General features: G+C 39.9%; 4 protein-coding genes and 1 pseudogene across 4 annotated transcripts; 2 read left to right on the forward strand and 3 right to left on the reverse strand.

Moving 5' to 3' along the window:
• Positions 1 to 3,820: 3,820 nt before the first annotated feature.
• On the reverse strand, positions 3,821 to 6,506 carry LOC144517575 (uncharacterized). Its single transcript, XM_078249664.1, has 7 exons — positions 6,178 to 6,506; positions 5,886 to 6,060; positions 5,680 to 5,750; positions 5,421 to 5,594; positions 5,247 to 5,344; positions 4,167 to 4,238; positions 3,821 to 4,078 (listed from the first exon to the last, which is right to left on the reverse strand). Exons 1-7 carry the CDS (start codon positions 6,191 to 6,193, stop codon positions 3,935 to 3,937), a joined length of 750 nt encoding a protein of 249 aa, XP_078105790.1. The 5' UTR covers positions 6,194 to 6,506; the 3' UTR covers positions 3,821 to 3,934.
• A 1,400-nt stretch (positions 6,507 to 7,906) lies between these two features.
• cox6a1 (cytochrome c oxidase subunit 6A1) lies at positions 7,907 to 10,178 on the reverse strand. Its single transcript, XM_078250248.1, has 3 exons — positions 10,044 to 10,178; positions 8,318 to 8,460; positions 7,907 to 8,231 (listed from the first exon to the last, which is right to left on the reverse strand). Exons 1-3 carry the CDS (start codon positions 10,144 to 10,146, stop codon positions 8,142 to 8,144), a joined length of 336 nt encoding a protein of 111 aa, XP_078106374.1. The 5' UTR covers positions 10,147 to 10,178; the 3' UTR covers positions 7,907 to 8,141.
• Positions 10,179 to 10,573: 395 nt separating this feature from the next.
• Positions 10,574 to 15,090, forward strand: LOC144517951 (C-type lectin domain family 4 member E-like). The gene is made up of 9 exons (XM_078250247.1): positions 10,574 to 12,022; positions 12,109 to 12,171; positions 12,704 to 12,784; positions 12,862 to 12,954; positions 13,043 to 13,129; positions 13,221 to 13,271; positions 13,368 to 13,507; positions 13,678 to 13,793; positions 14,021 to 15,090. Exons 3-9 carry the CDS (start codon positions 12,706 to 12,708, stop codon positions 14,172 to 14,174), a joined length of 720 nt encoding a protein of 239 aa, XP_078106373.1. The 5' UTR covers positions 10,574 to 12,022; positions 12,109 to 12,171; positions 12,704 to 12,705; the 3' UTR covers positions 14,175 to 15,090.
• Positions 15,091 to 15,188: 98 nt separating this feature from the next.
• Positions 15,189 to 16,898, reverse strand: LOC144517953 (phospholipase A2-like). The gene is given in 2 exon segments (XM_078250249.1): positions 15,189 to 15,350; positions 16,072 to 16,898. Coding segments are annotated over 2 exon segments (306 nt in total). The 5' UTR covers positions 16,236 to 16,898; the 3' UTR covers positions 15,189 to 15,208.
• Positions 16,899 to 18,513: 1,615 nt separating this feature from the next.
• The window catches only part of LOC144517526 (phospholipase A2, minor isoenzyme pseudogene), a 3,523-nt pseudogene continuing 1,662 nt past the window's right edge, over positions 18,514 to 20,374 (forward strand).

The raw sequence follows: 20,374 nt of genomic DNA on the forward strand, positions 1-20,374 counted from the left end.
CGGTGTACGTGTATGTAAAGAAGAATTGTGTTGCTTTGTTTTGTATTTAACTAAAAGATAAAAATAGAGAAAGGGGGTAGGACTAGAAAAGTTAGTTTATGAACTTCTTCCCACTCCTTTTTGAACATGGAAATTTCTTATTTGAATTACTTATAATAACTGGTAATAATTGGTAGATTGTGCTGAGAAGTACATGTCCTTATTTATCTGTCATTTTAATTTATATATATATATATATATATATATATGTATAAAAACATTTTTTCACATGTTCAAAATAAACTACTACTAAACTAAACTAAACTGTACGTAACATGTTAATGTCGCAGCTGGCCAAGGGAAGCTACAACTTTACTCTTATAGTAGCCTATCTCAGTCTGGAGCTATGCTTTCGATGTAAAATCTTGATCTTCAAAGTATAGTTAAGTAGTATAGTATAGTTTGGTTAAGTAGTATATGTTAAGTACCTTAAAATTGTACATAAAATGTTTTTACAGTAATAGGCTACGTATGGTGGTCTAAGCTACTGTTTTCTTACATAGTTTAAATGTAAAAGCATATAGAATGAATGTGATTTACCAATAGATTACAGACAATTTATTGAATAAAGAGATAAAGAGATACTTGATTTAATTTTCCATAGATTTGAATGTAATTATAAAACGTTAAAATAAAATATAAAAAAATATATATATAGCCTAAAATATTGTAACGATTTATACAATAAAATGGTTGTTAACTAGCCTAATACAAAGAGACCACAAAGGCCCATGGGAAGCTGGAGTATGCCAAGAAGTCACTGTTATCCTCACACATGTTCCATTTACACGGGTATATTTAGCTTTTAGTGTTCAAATGTCACTGAATCTTATTTCTAAAAAGAGACTTTTGCAAGACTTTCTTGATTTTCTTTGTCATGATTTCAACAATGAAGAAATATCATACCCTTTTAACTACTGCTCCATCTTACATCCAAATTTCTCAAATTGGAGGTTTTATTTCATGCTTCTTCAGCTGGACCTTGAATAGGCTATATCCTTCACAGACACTGGATAATGTTCTTAATGTTTGAAACTGCAGGGGGCTCTATCAGAACAATGCCACAATCATCCACAGTGGTAAGGTGAAGGTTAGATTAAAAAAAAATGAAATAGTAAGAATACATATTACCAGAGTGCAATGAACCTTAATGATCTGCCTTGGCTCTGATCAAAATATGTAATTTCTTATTGTTGCAGTGCATTGTGCAACGGCACACATCTAGTGCAGAATTACATATTTTGATAGGCTATTCTGTTTGAATTATAATACAATTCTGCTTCTTATGGAGATTAAATTACATGATGATTTTGTAATTATTCAACAAACAAAAAAAGAGGAACACACAGCCAGCCATGTAGCCTACATTTCAGGGAATGTCACATGTGCTTACATTAAAGTATACATGGCGCTGTGGGTGCGCAAGAGACTGCGTAAAAAGAAATAGATTGGTTTTACTGTTATCTCCCTTTCTCCCTCTGAAGCCATGAGGAATCCGGTTTTCAATGCTCGATTGAGGATGGCTTCAGAAGTGGACCGTGACCGCGCCGCGCGTACCTCCGTTTTCAGCCAAGGGTTGGATTAAAGCGCGATCAGACTGGAGTCATCTGCTCAGAGAGATCTGCACGCATGTGTCGCATCTGTTCTCAAGTCAGGATTCAAATGTATATCCTATGGGCTCTAACCGTTGGAAGTGAAATTGTTCCCCCAATAAATATACATCCATGCATTCAATCATGGATGCATTAAGAGAACGCATTCAATCGCTAAGCAGTCCGCCATCTTGAATGTGCCCTAACCTCCGTGCAGGAGTGCAGTGCGCTTTTGTCGCTGGAGGATGTCCAGACGGTTAGCTGCTGCCAGTGAAGGTCTCAATCCAGCTGTCTTTCTACAATAACAATGCTGCTGCACTGCTTCACAAAGCAAGACATGGCATGGGGCAAATCTACTAAAAGTCACGTTTAACCAACATCATAATTAATAGTTTTTTTTTAATAACATGTAGTGTTGTGGACTGTATTAACTTAAGCACTTTCTGGAGCACATATTGAACAAACTGGGGACGAAATGTTTCCAGGAGCCTTACACAAATAATGAATAATTACACTAATTCAGACATGAATACACGAATAGAAGTAATATGTTACTACAAAAGTTGTAGGTGTGGTGAGCAAACTAAACTACAGAATGCTTTTTACCACTTTCTTTGCAGACAAGTGGAGCAGAAAGGCAAAGTGGATGTGGCGGTTGAAAACGTTTTTTTTGGGGGGGGCTTTTCCACATTTCATTTGACAGGACAGCTAGGGGAGAAAGAGGGAAGACATGCAGGAAATTGTCACAGGTCGGATTTTAAACCTGGACCTCTGCGTCAAGGCATTAACCTCCTCTGAGTATATGTGCGCCTGCTCTACCCACTGAACCAACCCGGCCACTGAAATAAACTTTCTATTTACAATGAATACATTTAAAAATGAATATGAACCAATGGTATTTTCTCTTGGCATTTAAAGAGAGAGACAAAGACCTTCCACAGTGTCAATGTACAGGTATATAGCCTCATAACATAGAGCAATAATTGTCATTTTATAATGTTGAGAATAAAATAGCCTCTGCTGCTGCTGGTGGTGGAAATCAGTTTCAACTTTTTTTTTCTTTTTTTTTTTTTACATCACATTATCTGTGATGTCACCTCTTATTACAAATGTGTCAGTAAAGTGATGTGGGGTTGGCCACAATGTGTCAAAAATCATATAGACAATATATAGAAATAAAATATAATATAATATATATATATATATATATATATATATATATATATATATATATATGACTTTCTTTATGTTACCAGGTCCTACACTACTCGTGGATGTAAGTGCCCCTCAATTTAAAGTCATTCATTGTTTCATTCAATGTGCTGGAGTACAGTCAGTGTGTCAATGCACTGTAACTCATGTGATAATGGAATCCTCCTGGGCCACGGGGTTTACACAGGGGCTCCACAGGGGCTCCACTTCCTGTACAAGCTCTTCTTTATGACCATCCTACCCTGAAGCCTCACTGGGCCTCAGGCCCACCTTGGGGCAACTCCTGCCGTGACAATAAAGGGATTGAAATGATCTTTGGGCAGCTGAAGGAAAGACTCCGATACCGTCGCAGTCTGCGGACTGCACTAGATGTGTACCGTTGCACAGTGCACTGCAACAATAAGAAATGAAGCTCAGCGTAAATTCTTTCAGGACGACTTCTAAACTTCATCCACCTCGCTCTCTTCCTAAAACTGATCAGCTGTTTCGAGGCGTTCACTTTTCAGTTAAACCAACCAGAATTGGCCATGAATTTCACGAGCCAATCACAGCATGGCTTCCCGCTCTAAATCTGTTCTTCTCTCTGCTGCTGTCAGCTGTGATTTCAGGCGAAGCGTGAAACCCTCCTCCTCCCCTTCCACCTCCGGTCATCGTCACCCACGCCACCCTGGACCCACGCCACCCTGGGTCCTCCTCCAGCTCCCATCGGCTCCTTCGGTCTGGTCTTCGGGCTCCTTCACCACCACCAGTGTCTAGACTCCATCAGGGAGATATGTCTTGGCTTCTCTACCCCTTTAAAAATTATTTTTATAACGATGAAATATAATCTCCAAAGACTCTGTATATTTCATATTATGCATATTTACAAATAAACCTCTCCTGATTGAAATGGTCTGACGCGTATTAATGGCAGAATTGCAAGAGACATTGCAGTTAACTCCCCAACCTGGTTACATATAAGTTAATATGACAAATGATGTGACTGAAGCAATTTATTACAATTGTCCGGCCTTAAATAAATCAAATATTGTTTTAACATATTATAATAGTAAGATTAAAAAAAACAAAAACATTAGCATTTATTTACATGGTCACATGAGCTGCTTATCAAGTAATAACATTTCTTTCTCCATCTTCCTCATTTTAAGTGCTCTGTATGCCATCTGTTGGTCACGGTTCTCCATCTCCTTCTTGAGGTAGCAGCAGTAAAGGGCTCTTATGTCTTCTGCCTGCCTCTGCAACAAGAAATGAAACAACACATGAGCTCACGTTGCTCTTATTCTTTGTCATTACCGTAAGCCACTACCGTCGCATTAAACTCACCTCTGCACTTCTTCCACCGGTCGCAGCAAACGTCGACTTGGCCCTCTCCTGGATGCTGCTGCTGTGCATATCCTGCAAAATCAGAATCAGAAAAAGCTTTATTGCAAAGTACGTTTTTTTTACACATACAAGGAATTAGTTTTGGTGTTGTTAGGTGCATGTCACACATTCTCTAAATTAAAACGTTAATTTAAAAATAACGTGTTTTGTGTGCAAAATCTTAATTTGTAAAGTAACTGAAGTTTGCATGAATGCAGTGGCGTAACAAGGACAATATTTCTCTGTGAAATGTAGCGGAGTAGAAGTAGAAAGTGGAGAGAGAAAAAAAAGACTCAAGTAAAGTACAAGTATCTCAAATGTATACTTAAGTACAATACTTGAGTCAATGTACTTAGTTACATTGCATCACTGCAGTATTCAAAAGACAAACGCCTCTCCAGATTGTTTGGAATTGGTCTGAAAGACACACCAAATTGTTGGAAATGTAAGACAGAGGACGGCCATTACTTCATGTTCTATTGTCCTGTGATAAGGTCCAGGATACGTGATGACCTATGTCAGACTGCAGTGACCCAGGTTCCATTCAGCCCAGGGTTATTTGTTCTGGGAGATGGGTCAATCCTAAGCGGGATGGATAAGCACATAAGAAGCTGGGTCCTCCAGACTAGTTTAATGGTAGCCAGACAGATTCTTTTAAGAGGATGGAGGAATGAAGGGGTGCCGTCAATCCAGTAGTGGGCTTGTGAGATGGCTAAGGGTGGCGGCGTTTGGAAAGATGTCATACAAACGGTTTTCCAGGTTGGATGTCTATACTAGAAAAAAGTACCTGAGCTTTCTGGAGGGCTCCTAAGAAGCGTTGTGCTGGGGAGAGAAGTGTATGATGGGCTTATGGTGTTATTATGTATACATATGTTTACTTGGTTTATTGTCTATTTTGTCATTGTTGTGTTTTGTGGCCTCGAATGTTGTAGTTGCTGTGTCATCTTTTCTTGTAGTTACCATGTTGCGAGTTGTATATTTTGTATGTTAATCACACAATGCCTCATAAATACATATAATAGTAATAATAGAAGCACTTACCCCTTCAAAATGAGAGTCACTGACGTCTGTCTCATCACTGCTCAGGCTCTCTGGTTCAGTCTTTGTGACAGGCAGGAGGAGGACAGGATGGCCTGAGACTGTAGGGGGGGCAATATTGAGTTAGATTATGAGAAATTCATAAATGGGGTTCAACCAGGCATTAAGTACACCTACCACTGATAAAAGAGTCGTCAGATCCAGTGAGTGGCTCAATGCAGGCCCCCCCAGGGAGGACCTCCACTCTCAGCAGGCTGTCTTTGTGCTGCAGCACATCTTCCTCTGCAGACGTCAGCGACGGGGTTGCCGACCCCCCCTCAGTCCTCATCACCCCCACCTGTCTTCTTTTCGCTGTATAAGGATAGATCTGAGAGGTAAAACACTCCCTTGGATGTTATATATCGTTGGAAATGTGGATTTGCAATAACAAAGCTACCTGTTTGCACTATATTTTTATGTTTGACTTTCACTTGCTGCCATGATCTTTTGTAGCCGCTGTCCGATACCCTGGGAAGTCATGAAAAAGAATACAATTTATATGTGTCGGCAATGGTGACATTATTGGAAAGATCAAGTCCAAATGTTAATAGTGACTAATATTTTGAAATTCAATTCAAGCAGTCACACAATAAGTCTTCTTACGCGTTTATTTTATCAGCAATTCTCTGCCAGGCTTCCTCTCTCAGTTTAGAGGCGCTGGTAGTGTTGGATTTGGCTGTCAATACCTCTCTCTCTTCTTCATACAACTTCAAAATGAGATCCTGCTCTTTAGAGCTGAAAAAATGTGCCCTCTCTTGTTTTTTCATCATCTGGAGATCTATTAAAAAACACAATAATGAAGGAACTTAAATATGCACGTATGAGAGTCAAAAAACAACATTGTTTCTGTATAGTTTGTTATGTTACATTGAGATCAAGAACAAGGGCTCCTCACCTCTGTCTGTGTTCATGGATTGTGATCGGTCTTTCGGCGTGCGATTGCTTTTCCCTTTATGGTGGAGCGGGTGCGCGCAGTTATCCGAGATGTTTCAATGCTAGATTTAGTAATCAAATCGTAACCTAAAGGTCGTAAAACGGAACAAATCCGAGCTTAATAGACGCGACAGTTAGTCAGGGAACGCTTCACATTAATCAATAACTGTCTACGCGACGGTAACGGGAAAAAGATAACCGGTGTTATGAAGCTGGATGTCAGCAAGCTTTGTTAACCCAGGATTTTCTTATTCGGCTTAAGGCGCGTTCACATGAAAGAGGTGGAGTCTGTAACAAAGAGCGAGTCACGTGAAACAGGTCTAGCTCATCTTACTAGATAATAATACAAATTAAAATGACAATAACCATTCCGCCACATGGGAAATTTCGTGTCGAGTGATTATGTGAAATAACACAAGGACACTGTAACAAGTCAAAATGTCTGCTGTGAAAAAGGCTCATTAGGAGTATACTGTGGTTCTCTTCCCTTATAAGAATGTTTCATGTATAATGATCAGCAAAACATATAATTAGTGGATAGAATACCTAGAAAGGTTCACATTCTACAAATGTGACTCCACTGTGTTTGATGACCATTTGCCTCCATTGAATTAATTTTCTAATGTAACATTTAGCCTCTTTTTTAATTCCCTGAATACAACATTCATTCATATATTCATATATATATATAATTTAAAGGTTGGGAATTATGTCACCTCACTGTACATTTACTTTTAAGAAACGATTCACTGTAATTTGTCACACCTTGACAGGTGCGAGTGAGGGAAATGTCAAAGTCAGTCCTGAAAAGAGGCCAAACGAGGCACAAGCGTGGGTGAACCAAGGATCTGCAGGGTCTTAAATGAAATAGAAAGTGAGATTGGAAAAGTGCATAACATTAACAATGGCTCCATCATTTTAATTATCTCAGTAAGTCACAGTGATCTTCTTAAACATTATACTTCAATCCGGACTCTCACTATACAGGGATCCGGTCTGCTCCTTTCTGAGAGACGCTGCTTCTTAATAACCCTCTGTTGTTTGAGTCCCACTAGCACCCCCCCTCCCCCTCTCTCTTAATTGAGGCTTCTCAGTTAGCTGGACTATCGGCTGTCCTGGCCTGGGACCTCTCTCCTGGCTCTCGGTGCCTAATTCCACGCGGGGATCTGGATCTCCATCCTCTACTACTGTCTCGTGTTCCACTCTCCTGTGGGAAATGTTGTGCTTCAGTTTTGCTTCTTATACGTTTGTGTAGCATTTCCTCTTACCAGGTTCCATGGTGGCGAGGTTGTGCGACACCCTCTTGGATCCATCCATTATATATAAATGTATCATTTTGTCATATAGATCATCTATATTGTAATTTGATTATGTTGGTCTATTCTATACACACATCTATTGCTGAAGCAAAGGTCGAAAAGGACAGAGGGTGCCGAACTGTAAAGTCCCCTGAAGCAGATTTGGGATATATACATGAAATTGACTCGAAAGTGAGCGAGCGTGCACAATCCCAGGATCCTGAAACTGGAGTAGCTGAATAGAATTCCACTACCATTTATTATTTACACCTATGCTTTCACTCTGGTCAAAATGTTGGCTGTAAAAAAAAACGGCCTATTTCTTTATTTCTACTTTGAAGGTGAAAACCCTGGAACACTACATTACATCAACACAAGAAATAAAACAGGAACTGAGGTAATAATAGTTACTTTATTTATGTTAATTCTGTTTCAAGTCTGACATTTTGCTTAATGGTCCAGAGTAAAAGGAACTGTTGGTTTGGGTGCCCCATGTTGAGAGCACAGAGGTAAACACAACAAAAATGAAGAGTAAACTGTAAATAGAAGTATGGTCCAGTAACAAACACTGAGGGAGGACTGGTCCCTGTGCCAGTTTAAGAGGCCTGGAGGGGGTGGGGGGTGGGGTTTACTCATCGTGGCCCTCATAGCCGTCAGGAAGGGCATTCAGGTGCGGGTTGTGGAAAAGGGATTTGTTGCCATCTCCCCAAGGGAAACGCTGTAAGAAAAATAAATAAGTATTGATGAATGTGACACTTAAGACGACCATTTTGGAATGTGAATTATTTAAGTCGCAAGTCAGACCTTAGTGCGAATGCGAAGGTGGCTGTAAGGGACAAACTCTGGCTGTTCATGGCTATGCTGCTGCTCTTTCAGGTACATGTTCAACATGCACACCGCAACACCGGGCAGGGCAACCACAAAAGTGAGGATCTTCCATGTCCTAGCTGGAAGAGAAAGACAAGAATTATTAGTTAGCCAAAAAAAAAAAAAAAAAGGAATTCGAAATCCAACCACACTGTTGAGAATTTAAGTGCTTTTTAGTGACTTTACATTGTTTCAAATCTGCACCCACCAAGCAAGAAATGTTGGACAACATAAATATGAGGAGACCTGGTGCTATTACACAGAATGTAATCTTTACAGTAGGATGCACAGAGAAAGAATACAGTTTGGAATAACCCACACACGCAGATTTATAAACCCTGAGTTTGGCTTTTTACACACACACACACACACACACACACACACACACACTATAGGATGGAAGAATCCTTATAGTCAGTAAAGTGGTGTTAAAATCAGTTTTCAGTCAAGGCAATAGCAAGAAATACAGCAAATGTTACAATTATTGCATACAAACTGTATGTAAAACATCTCATTTTGGAAGTAAGTCCTATAATAGCACGCGCGCGCGCACACACACACACACACACACACACACACACACACACACAGCAGATGTAATTGTAAGTTTTAAGTAAGATGTTTTAGAACCGATTTAAAAGCAAAGTTGAAAATTACAAAGCAGAGTTGAGAATGCAGCACAGTTTCTGATTGTCTGCAAAAGACAATTCCATGTGTGATGCCAAATGTTTTCCCTGTATAACTCAGAAAAGCATAATCTTATAATTTTAGAACATGTTCATCAGTTCCAGCAATCATTTTCATCCAAAAATACTTATCAATGGGGAGTTTGTTTTAAAAGATAATACTAACTTAATACCTTTCGACTGAATACATGTGCTGCTTGGTGATCATCTAGGTAGCAAGCTATATCATGCTACCTCGGCATGCTGTTAACTAAGGTGACATTCAACTCAAAGCGTTTTGATCGCCTTTAAAAGATATGAGCATCTCACTAGCTAACTATTATGTATTTGATTCTTTTACCGAGTAATATTAATCACAGATTCACATTTTTCAAGGGGTATAACAAACGCCCTTCTCTCCGCCTGATTAATGTGACGTTACATTCCTCTGCATGTCTAGTATATGTGAAGAAATTGACAAATAAAGATGACTTGATATACAAATGTATAGGTACATAACTTGTGTTAATTAACTGTTGTTCCACCCCTTTCTGGTTTCGTAAACCGTTTATTATTGCTTGATATGAGTTGGGGAAACATTTTTTACAACAGGTAACGTTACGAGTATCTATTGACCTGACTGACTCTAGTGTGACTCTTTAGCTTGCAGGACGTAACATAACGTTAAGTGTTCGTGACACTGCTCCACTTTCAAGCAATGTAAATAACAAACTAAAGTAAATTGAAATTGCAATGAGACTGTGCGGGTGACTGGTAAGTGTTTTAATGAAGTGGCAGGCTAAAATGATGACATGTCTTCAAGTTAGAAAGCTAACGTTTTGTGCAGCTTCTCCTAGTTGCTGCTGTCCGCTCAAGGATGTTAAGCTAGCACTGCTAATGCTAAAATAGCTAACGTTAGCCCTCAAGGTCACTGTTAAAACGTCAAAATAAATGACAAGAAATAAAACCAGATAATTGAAAAGAGGTGGTACAATTACCTGCCTGGTCCCCGTGTCCGGCAGCAGCAGCAGAAAGCTGACGCCGGGTCTGGGTCAAAGAAGACCTCAGCAACATTTGAGAGAAGCGTCCGAGAGCCGCCATTTTCCTTTCTGAGAGGTTCACAGAGACCGGAAGGAATTAGCTGTGAGCTCAACAGTGACCGCCCACTTTTTTTCGGCTCTGTCTCCGGAAGTGTTTTTCCCCATTCATTTCATTGACGTTTCGAAAATTGCTTATATAGAGTTTTAAGTCTGGAACCAAGTCAACCAGCTACGAGATGAAATAGTGAGCATAACACATTTGATTTGGCGCAAAAAAACATTTTGAAAACGGCAAAAAAGGCAAAGGTACAAGACCGTGTACAGAAACTGTTGTGTTTCATACGGTGGCCGAGACGGTTCAACACAAACGCAAAAGCCACAACACACATGCAAAAGCTACAACACAAACACAAAAGCCACAACACACATGCAAAAGCTACAACACAAACGCAAAAGCCACAACACAAACGCAAAAGCTATAACACAAACGCAAAAGCCACGACAAGGAGGTTATGAGAGGTAACTTCATAGATATAGAACAGTTGTGTTGTAGCTTTTGTGTTTGTGTTGTGGCTTTTTGTATTTGTGTTGTAGCTTTTGTGTTTGTGTTGTGGCTTTTGTGTTTGTGTTGTGGCTTTTGCGTTTGTGTTGTAGCTTTTGTATTTGTGTTGTAGCTTTTGTGTTTGTGTTGTGGCTTTTGCGTTTGTGTTGTAGCTTTTGTATTTGTGTTGTAGCTTTTGCGTTTGTGTTGTGGCTTTTGTATTTGTGTTGAACCGTCTCGACCACCGTAATTTCAGCAAATAAGATACAAGTGTTGCAGGGAATAGGATGTGTCCTGGAGTTGTGATATACTGTGCGCATTATCTGTATCTAACAAAATGTGAAGTTCCCACTGCATATCCTAATGCAATAGTTCCCAACCTGGGGGTCAGGTGCCACACGAGGGCGCAATGGTCACAAAAACATTATTTGCCAAACAAAATGATGTTGATTGATTGCCACTAAATAGGCCTCTAAATATAGGTCCTCCGGGCCTCTAAAATCAATCCAAAGTCTGTGAAGAGAGAATCACTCTTTAATGAAATGCACTCATCTCTTAGATAAGAACTTGTATTGCATTAAGTCACAAGCAAAGCAGGAATAGAAACCACTGGTGTGGCACAGCCGGTTTTCACTCACAGACATACGTAGTGGTAATTCAAATGTACAATGATAACGACAAGGACATTCATTTTTGTAATGTGTCTGTTCACAGTTATTTAATATATATATATAATATCACCTAAATTCAGTTATGTGTAGTCCAATGTATTGTAGTGGGTATACTGTACTGTATATGTATGGGCCTATATATATATGGGCCAGAATGGGCCTTTTGGGGGGGCATATCATAGTGGAGGGTCTGGGTGTCCTCCCCCAGTGAAATTTTGAGCATCGAAGACTTCATTTCCTGCATTCTGACTCACTTTTATGCACCAATTTACGGTGGAAATACCTTTATTCAGCCTATGCGAAGAAAAACCCCACAGATGACAATTCAAAATATATTAAAATTATAATGGAAAGTATGTTGTTACGTGCCATTGCACATTTTTAAGTGGGTATATGGAAATCCTGGAGCTTTCCTGGAGCTCCCCCCCCCCCATCATTTCCTACATGTCAGGTAAACATCTAACACATCACAGGGAAAACAACCTATGACTTACAGTGTTTCATAATTGGACAGCAGATAATGGTAAATATCCATCTTCATCCGCTTATCCGGGGTCGGGTCGCGGGGGTAGCAGCTCCAGCAGGGGACCCCAAACTTCCCTTTCCCGGGCCACATTAACCAGCTCCGACTGGGGGATCCCGAGGCGTTCCCAGGCCAGGTTAGAGATATAATCCCTCCACCTAGTCCTGGGTCTCCCCCGAGGCCTCCTCCCAGCTGGTAAATGGTAATGGTAAATAATAACTGAATAATTGTAGTCACATAATAAAAAAAATCATTGACATTGAACATTGGAAGTGTTTCTCTTTAAAGGGGAGGACTTTGTGTGATCTCATGGTCAGAGTCCAACCAGAGAGATTCTGATTCTTGATGACGGTAAGTGATAAATTGTTTTTGTAATGACTTTGCAATCGTTCTTTTCAACATTTATAGAAATCCACAACTGTGTAGAAATGTGCGTCACCAACTGTGTCATACAAGTACAAACAACATTATGAATTATACACTGAATAGTCGTTTGTTTTTATATCATGATTTGAATTTTAGCAAAGCATTGGGTCAAATTATCTGTATATATATATATATATATATATATATATATATATATATTTGAACATGTTGGTGTATTATACAGTATCTAATGGCAGAATTCTCTAATTCTGTATTTATTGAGCCGTTAATAGTTAACGTATTGGGCTTGAAAACAAACAAGAGAGATTTAGTTGACCTCTTATTTTCCAGAGAATCTCAAAATGACTTAATGGACTGAATACTTTTAACATCAACCATAAGCTTTTCTACCAACTTTCAAATTACAGCAATGTAGCCTAGTTATAAATATTAGTTTATATTAACTGCATTAAAAAGTAAAAACTTTTTTCAAAAACGATATGCGGCTCTCTTTCAGTAATGGAGGCTCAGTATCACCGATTTGCACCGTCCGATAGCAGCTCTGTCCAGGAAGAGCACAAAGCGACTGCCCAAACGGGTAAAACACGTACACTTCATTTCATTTTGATTCAACCATTTCAGATGTGACTTTACACTTTAAAAGCTGTCTGTCAGTGTCTGCAGGTCTGAGGAGGATAGTGGTGTATGTCCTGTATGGAGTGCTGTTGCTGCTGCTGTTAATTCTGCTGATGGTCACTGGGATAAGATGTACGACTTTAAACCCCCCAGTGAAGCTGATTCATGAATACAGCGTTCGGTCTTTGTCTTATCATATAACAATTGTTGTATCTCAAAGTCTCCCAGTTAAACAAGGGAATCGCTGACATCAAACTAAGCCTTGAGAGGATCAGCAATGGAGGGACAACTTCATCATCCAGTTCAGGTCAGGAAATGGTTTCATGTTTGGATATAATGATGTACAATCGATGCCCTCTGTGCTACTTTTGTTTAGGTTTGTGGCTTCCAAATTTCAGGTGCAACAACTATGCAGGAGGTCGTCTTACAGAAACTTGTCCCAGTTCAAGGTAAACACTGAATCCTTTACATATCAATACAATCAGAATTCAGTGTTTTTTTTTTTTTTCAAAAACCAGCTCTCTTGACTATCTTCATCAAACCAGGAACATGCAGGGAAGGATGGGTGTCTTTCCAGAGGAGCTGCTACCTGCTATCCAGCACCACCTTGACCTGGAGCAAAGCAGAGGAGCGGTGCCGAACACACGAAGCACACCTGGTGGTTCTGAACAACGTGGAGGAACTGGTGAGCTTTGGTTTTCATGTATCTTAAGTGGAGCTGTCTTTTTGCTACTGTGAGGCTCCACTGAATGAATGTGCAAATACAGAGCTCTGATAAGCAGCACACATACACAGCATAATGTTTCTCAGAATCAACAAAGGCCTTAAATAACCTGTTGCTATTTTCTTTTCTAGGACTACATTTCAAAAGTAGTTGAAATCAGATATAACTATTGGATTGGACTTGTGGAGCGAGAACACGAGGGACACTGGAGCTGGGTGGATGGAACTGACATCAATTCCACCCCAACGTAAGAGAAACAGAGTTATAAAAATGACAAAGCACAAGGAAAATGCATGTTTTGATATGTTACACTATATCAGGGTTGCTGTTAAAATATACAAGTGGCTGCTAGATTGGCTTTACTTACCAGAAAAAAAAACAATAATATTTTGAGTGGTTGGTAGATTTTGGAATCTGCACTATATGTAAGATACGTATATATGTATATCTCTTCCTTCCTCTGTTTGCATTCAGTTTCTGGGATAAGGGTCAGCCTGACAACTGGGACTACAGAGAGAACGGAGAGGACTGTGGGCAGATTCACGGTTCTGCGATACGCAAACGCAAGATGTGGAATGATGCAGACTGCAACCTGACGTATCCATACATCTGTGAAACCAAGGTGTGATGTGAGAGACAGTGAACATGTCCGAGCCACTGAACCCTCACCAACATGACAGGCCTGATACGTTGGAAAATAATGGCTCAAATTAAGACTGAAGGAAATTATGTTTTTGATATCAATTTATTCATTTTGAGAGTCACAAAAAGGGATAAGTTGCATATACAGTACGTGTGCGTGGCATTTGTTGGAGACAATAAAACAGTCAGGTGTTGGGGAGTAACGGAATACATGTACCGGCGTTACGTATTCAGAATACAAATTATGAGTAACTGTATTCCGTTACAGTTACAATTTAAATAGTTGGTATTTAGAATACAGTTACATTGTTGAAATCAATGGATTACATGACGATACTTCTCTGTTTTACGAGTTTATTCACTCTCGCAACTCCATGCATTTCCCAGAAGCCCCAATATGAAAACTAAAAAATGAGCTATTTGCGTGATCACTGATAGAGGTAGAGATGGAGGCGCTCATATTATGCTTTTTGGCTTTTTCCTTTACCTTTTTTGTGTTATATATCTATTTTGTTTACAAAGTGAAAAAGCCCAAAGACCACCCCAAAGGGACTTACCATCTTCCAGAGAAAACACTGTTAGGACACAAACTGCTCCAAACAGCTCTATTGTAGTCCAGCCTTTACTTCCGTGACGAACGTGCGTCACTTTGTAACACACGTTATAATGCTCGCCTAGCTGCTAGCGTGGGACTCCCTCATACTCTTATACTGCTTCTGACTGGCTAGTAGTCCTTACCTAGGTACTGTGCATGTGTGACTCCCAACAAAGATGGAATAGAAGTGAGATGCCTCACTCTGTAGCTAAAACAGAGAGCTCAACACACAGGGTGAAAAGAGGAGCTGCAGCAATGTGCAGTATAACAAAAATACGGTGTTTTTTTTTAAATTAAACCATGTAAACCTATTCTGGTACAACCTCTAAATACAATTATGAACCTGAATATGAGCATAATATGAGCTCTTTAATGTTATGTCATTACTGAAAACTCAGAATTTAAGAGTTTGGAAGCATTGTTGATCACTCACCCAGGCAGGTGACGCTCTTGCTGGCCTTGTCACACCTGTAGCTGTATAGTTTGGTGTAGGGGTTGTCAAAGATGGGTCAGCATTCGTCGTGCTGCATGGCATCACTGTAGCACTGGTCGTGGATCTGACAGCAACTGCATCACACACAAAGCATGAAGACGTCAGTTCACCTCCTCCCATCTATCAAGATGAAGGAAATCTCCTACTGTTGAGCTTCAACTTCATAATTTCTTGAGTTTGAGATTTTTTAAATTAAGTAGGAATGTGACAAATGATTATTTACATTATAGATTACTTTGCTGATTTATTACTCAATCGATTAATCGTTCAGTCTATAAAATGTCAAAGAATACTGAACGTGCCCAACGCAATTTTCTAGAGTCCAAGGTCCAATGTTCAAATGTCTTGTTTGGTCCGAACAACATTCCCAAACCCAAAGATATTCAATTTACTATCACAGAAGATTAAAAAAGCAAATATTCACATTAAAGAAGCTGGATCCAGTGAATACACTTGTTTATTGATTAATCGACTATTTTGTTTTCCAGCTCTAAGGGTCAATTAATCCAAACACAACGGTACCAGAGCTAGTTTCTCCCTATGAAAACAACCCAGTGTGTTTTAGTGATTTGAGCAGCACAAATTAAATTCCATGCACCTCCATTGTCCTAGTGAGTGACATCAGGAGTCCCAGAGGAACATATTTTGCACACAAAACTGAAACATTCGCATTGCCACAACATCACTAGAGGTATGAGTCAGAACATGTGTTTGTTTTTATTGTGATTTGACCTTTTAAGTCGGATTGGGTTTGGGGACTTTCAGAACAGCACATACACCATCACGCACTGTTACCTGTCAAGCTCATCAACCGGTGTGCCAGAGCCTCCCAGGCCGCAGTAGCAGCCATAGTCAGCGTAGTCCAGTACGGGCCAGCTGTCAGGTACAGTGCAGAGGATCATCGCCCTGAACTGCCACACAGCTCTGTAACACAGCACTATGAGACACAATGGAGACATCTCAGTCAAAGCAAAACCACCATGAAATCAAAATGTCTCTGATGCTGATCAATCAGACATGCATAACTCTCAAAGTACTCACGGGCCGGGAGGCCGAGCACCAGGATGAGCAGGGAGTGAGTCAGACGCATCTTGCAGGTTCACAGGTGATGATGTGGAGAGGAAAGCTACTTTTATGGACTCCTGGCATTGAGAGGTGGTTCTTCTTTTGGCCAATTGCCAATCTCTTACTCTATACATTACGCAACATGTATGTTTACACCTGTGTAGTACATATACACGTGGCAGCACGGTGCGGATTGGTATAAATATCACAATATTTTTGACCAAATACCTCGATATCGATACCGCAACGATATTGTAGTGTTGACTATTGGTGCTTTAACAAAATATTTACACAATGAGATTTTTGATAAATAATCATCGGTAATGTGGATATAATGACTAAGTGGGTAAAGGCAAATAATATAACAGTTACAACAGTCTGGTAAGTTCAGAAAATGACATCACTTTACTGTTATGCAGCCTTTAAAACCAGGAAAAGACAACACTTATGCCATATCGCGTATCTAGTCTCATATCACGATATCGATAAAATATCGATATATTGCCCAGCTTTAGATGAAAGTGTGTGTGTGTGTGTGTGTGTGGGGGGAGAGACTATCACTTCTTTACCCTCCTGTGTTGATTCAGCAGAGATATTGACAGAGGCACAAATGAGTGTTTATATTTGTTCTTTCTGCAGCCTGGGTCTGTTCTCCCCGTGTTTGCGAGGGTTTCCTCAGGGTGTTCAGGTTTCCTCCCACCATAAAGACATGCATGCTAGGTAACTCCTGCCATTGCCCTTGCTTTGCCATTGCCATTACAACTGGAGTTGGTCCTAATTAGTTAGGATGGGTAAAATGCAGAGAACAACTTTCACTGCACATTGTACCGTGTATGATTGTGTTCTATACAAACAGTATATATACACAGACATATATATATATACAGGCACACACTCATGCTTATTTGGTTCATTATTTTTGGTCATGTTGGTCATGTACCATATACTGTTTTGTGTTACATAAGACACTTGACAAAACTTGAGTAACGTGCAGTGGAAAGTGGTGGGAACTCTGCCAGGTGCTCGCTATTTACACAGCTGTGAATTTAACTTCTATTTAAAGAAGGAAAAAGCAAGTAAGGGCAGAGTAAACGGAAAGAAAAGACCAAATAGATCAGGGAATATTTTTGATTAGGAAACTAAAAGAACAAAGTAAAAAGATCAAAAGGAAATATATGTACTGTGAGCGGAGAATAAGTGAGTCCTTGTCATGTTGTATTTCCTGCGGATATCTGATCTCACAGACAGGATGAAAGATGGATTACAGCCTGAGTGTTTTTTTTAATGTAGAACAAGGTGGTAACAAAAAAGACATTTAACACTAACTTTAACAGACCTTCAACAACTATATATTCTATTGAAATATTATTTATTCTTAGAGCTTTTGTTAGAAGATTTGGCATATAATGAGCTGATCAACTATTAGATTGTCACTCAAGCCTTAACTGGAACAAGATTTTGAAAAGATGTGTTCCTATATTGTCCATAAATGCATCTGACTCATTTATGATTGGACAGCTGATGTGCAGGGACATTTAGTACCCCCACAGGGCACAAGTGGAGGTTGTGGAATACACTGTACTGTATGCTTGCTCATTAGAGGTGACGCTGAAGACAGAATCAGTACAATGATAATGTGAAATAAAAGTGATTTTGTGAGAACAAAGGTTGAGCTGTCAGTCTTGTTCTTGTTCGCTCATGCTTTTGACTGCTTCTCCTTTTAAAAACAAAGAGACATAAAATGACAGGACTGACTGACCACTGAAGACTGATTAACATGTTTGATTTGGAAATTGTCACACTTGTAATTGAAAGTGTTAAATACATTACAAGGTGAACAACATTCTCAAGTAGAAACTTTGAAAGCTGTCAAGTAACCCCTGATTTAAAGCTCCCACCCCCTTGTCTCCCCCCCCTCTTATCTCCAGTTTTCTCTCCTCACCTCCTGTCATATTAGAACAGCCTGCGCCAGAATTCAGACTTTTCGGACTGTAGCCATGAATCTGACAGCTCCTCTGCTGCAGCTGCTTCTCACGGGTAAGACTGAAAAAGCTGTCAATATGCATCTCTCCTTAAAATAACACTTATTGTAAACAGGTGCTGTTTGTGAAATGATCTTTGCTATTTTGTGTCAAGGATTTTTCCTTTTCTCCTGATTTGTTTATCACTCACATGTCTTTACCAGCTTGTGCAGCCAGTGGTGCGCTGCTGCCCAAGGCCTTATGGCAGTTTGGGCAGATGGTCCCTTGCACCCAGCCTGGCGTTAACTCCCTAAAGTACAACAATTACGGCTGCTGGTGCGGTTTCGGGGGGAAGGGAAGCCCTCTGGATGAATTGGACATGTAGGAAATGAACATTGCCCAATTTTGTTTTCCAATTTTTTTTGTTTTGTTTTTTTAAACAAAAGAAACTTGGGAGTTTTCTCAAACAGGCATCCTTTCCCTCCTGTATTCTTATAGGTGCTGTAAAGTTCACGACAAATGCTATGAAGCAAGCAGAAAGGCTCCAGGGTGCACGGCTATCGCTGACCTTCCCTATGTTCTTGTTTATGACTTCACCTGTTCAAACCAACAAGTGACCTGCTCAGGTAAGACCCCACTTAACTAGGATGGTACTCATTTAGACCAGGGCTGTCCTTTATTAGTTGATTAGTTGATTTAATGGACAGATCTGTAAAACGTAGTTTCTCCACAAAGGATCATGCAAAAGCACCAGTTTAAATCTTGTGTTTACCAGAGATGTGCTCATACATTTCTTGGACATAAATCACTTAGAATGAAAAAGCATAAAACATGACTAATGCACTAAAGAACTAGACCTAAGACCAAAATGACCAATTAGTCAACTAACTCAGAGGGGGCAGCCCGAGTTCAGACACTGTTGAGAAGTAAGCCAAAGACGTTTTTTAAATCCAGATTTTGTGTGGATATGGCTGGTTAAAAGTACAGTATTGACAGTATTCAGTGAATAGCAGACTGTAGCTTTACTGCAAACAGAATAATTAAACAAGGCTGCATCTGTGGCACTGAGTGTACTGTACATACACAACTGTATTTAAACAGCTACATACATACATACATACATATATACACACACACATATATATATATATATATATACAGTGGGGCAAAAAAGTATTTAGTCAGCCACCAATTGTACAAGTTCTCCCACTTAAAAAGATGAGAGAGGCCTGTAATTTTCATCATAGGTACACTTCAACTATGAGAGACAAAATGAGAAAAAAAATCTAGAAAATCACATTGTAGGATTTTTAATGAATTTATTTGCAAATTCCTCGGGAAAATAAGTATTTGGTCACCTACAAACAAGCAACATTTCTGGCTCTCACAGACCTGTAACTTCTTCTTTAAGAGGCTCCTTTGTCCTCCACTTGTTACCTGTATTAATGGCACCTGTTTGAACTTGTTATCAGTATAAAAGACACCTGTCCACAACCTCAAACAGTCACACTGAAAACTCCACTATGGCCAAGACCAAAGAGCTGTCAAAGGACACCAGAAACAAAATTGTAGACCTGCACCAGACTGGGAAGACTGAATCTGCAATAGGTAAGCAGCTTGGTGTGAAGAAATCAACTGTGGGAGAAATTATAAGAAAATGGAAGACATACAAGACCACTAATAATCTCCCTCAATCCGGGGCTCCACGCAAGATCTCACCCCGTGGGGTCAAAATGATCACAAGAACGGTAAGCAAAAATCCCAGAACCACACGGGGAGACCTAGTGAATGACCTGCAGAGAGCTGGGACCAAAGTAACAAAGGCTACCATCAGTAACACACTACGCTGCCAGGGACTCAAATCCTGCAGTGCCAGACGTGTCCCCCTGCTTAAGCCAGTACATGGCCAGACCCATCTGGAGTTTGCTAGAGAGCATTTGGATGATCCAGAAGAGGATTGGGAGAATGTCATATGGTCAGATGAAACCAAAATAGAACTTTTTGGTAAAAACTCAACTCGTCGTGTTTGGAGGGGAAAGAATGCTGAGTTGCATCCAAAGAACACCATACCT

The sequence above is a fragment of the Sander vitreus genome, chromosome 5 (genome assembly GCF_031162955.1).
Source record: "Sander vitreus isolate 19-12246 chromosome 5, sanVit1, whole genome shotgun sequence".
In the NCBI taxonomy this organism is placed as follows: Eukaryota; Metazoa; Chordata; class Actinopteri; order Perciformes; family Percidae; genus Sander; species Sander vitreus.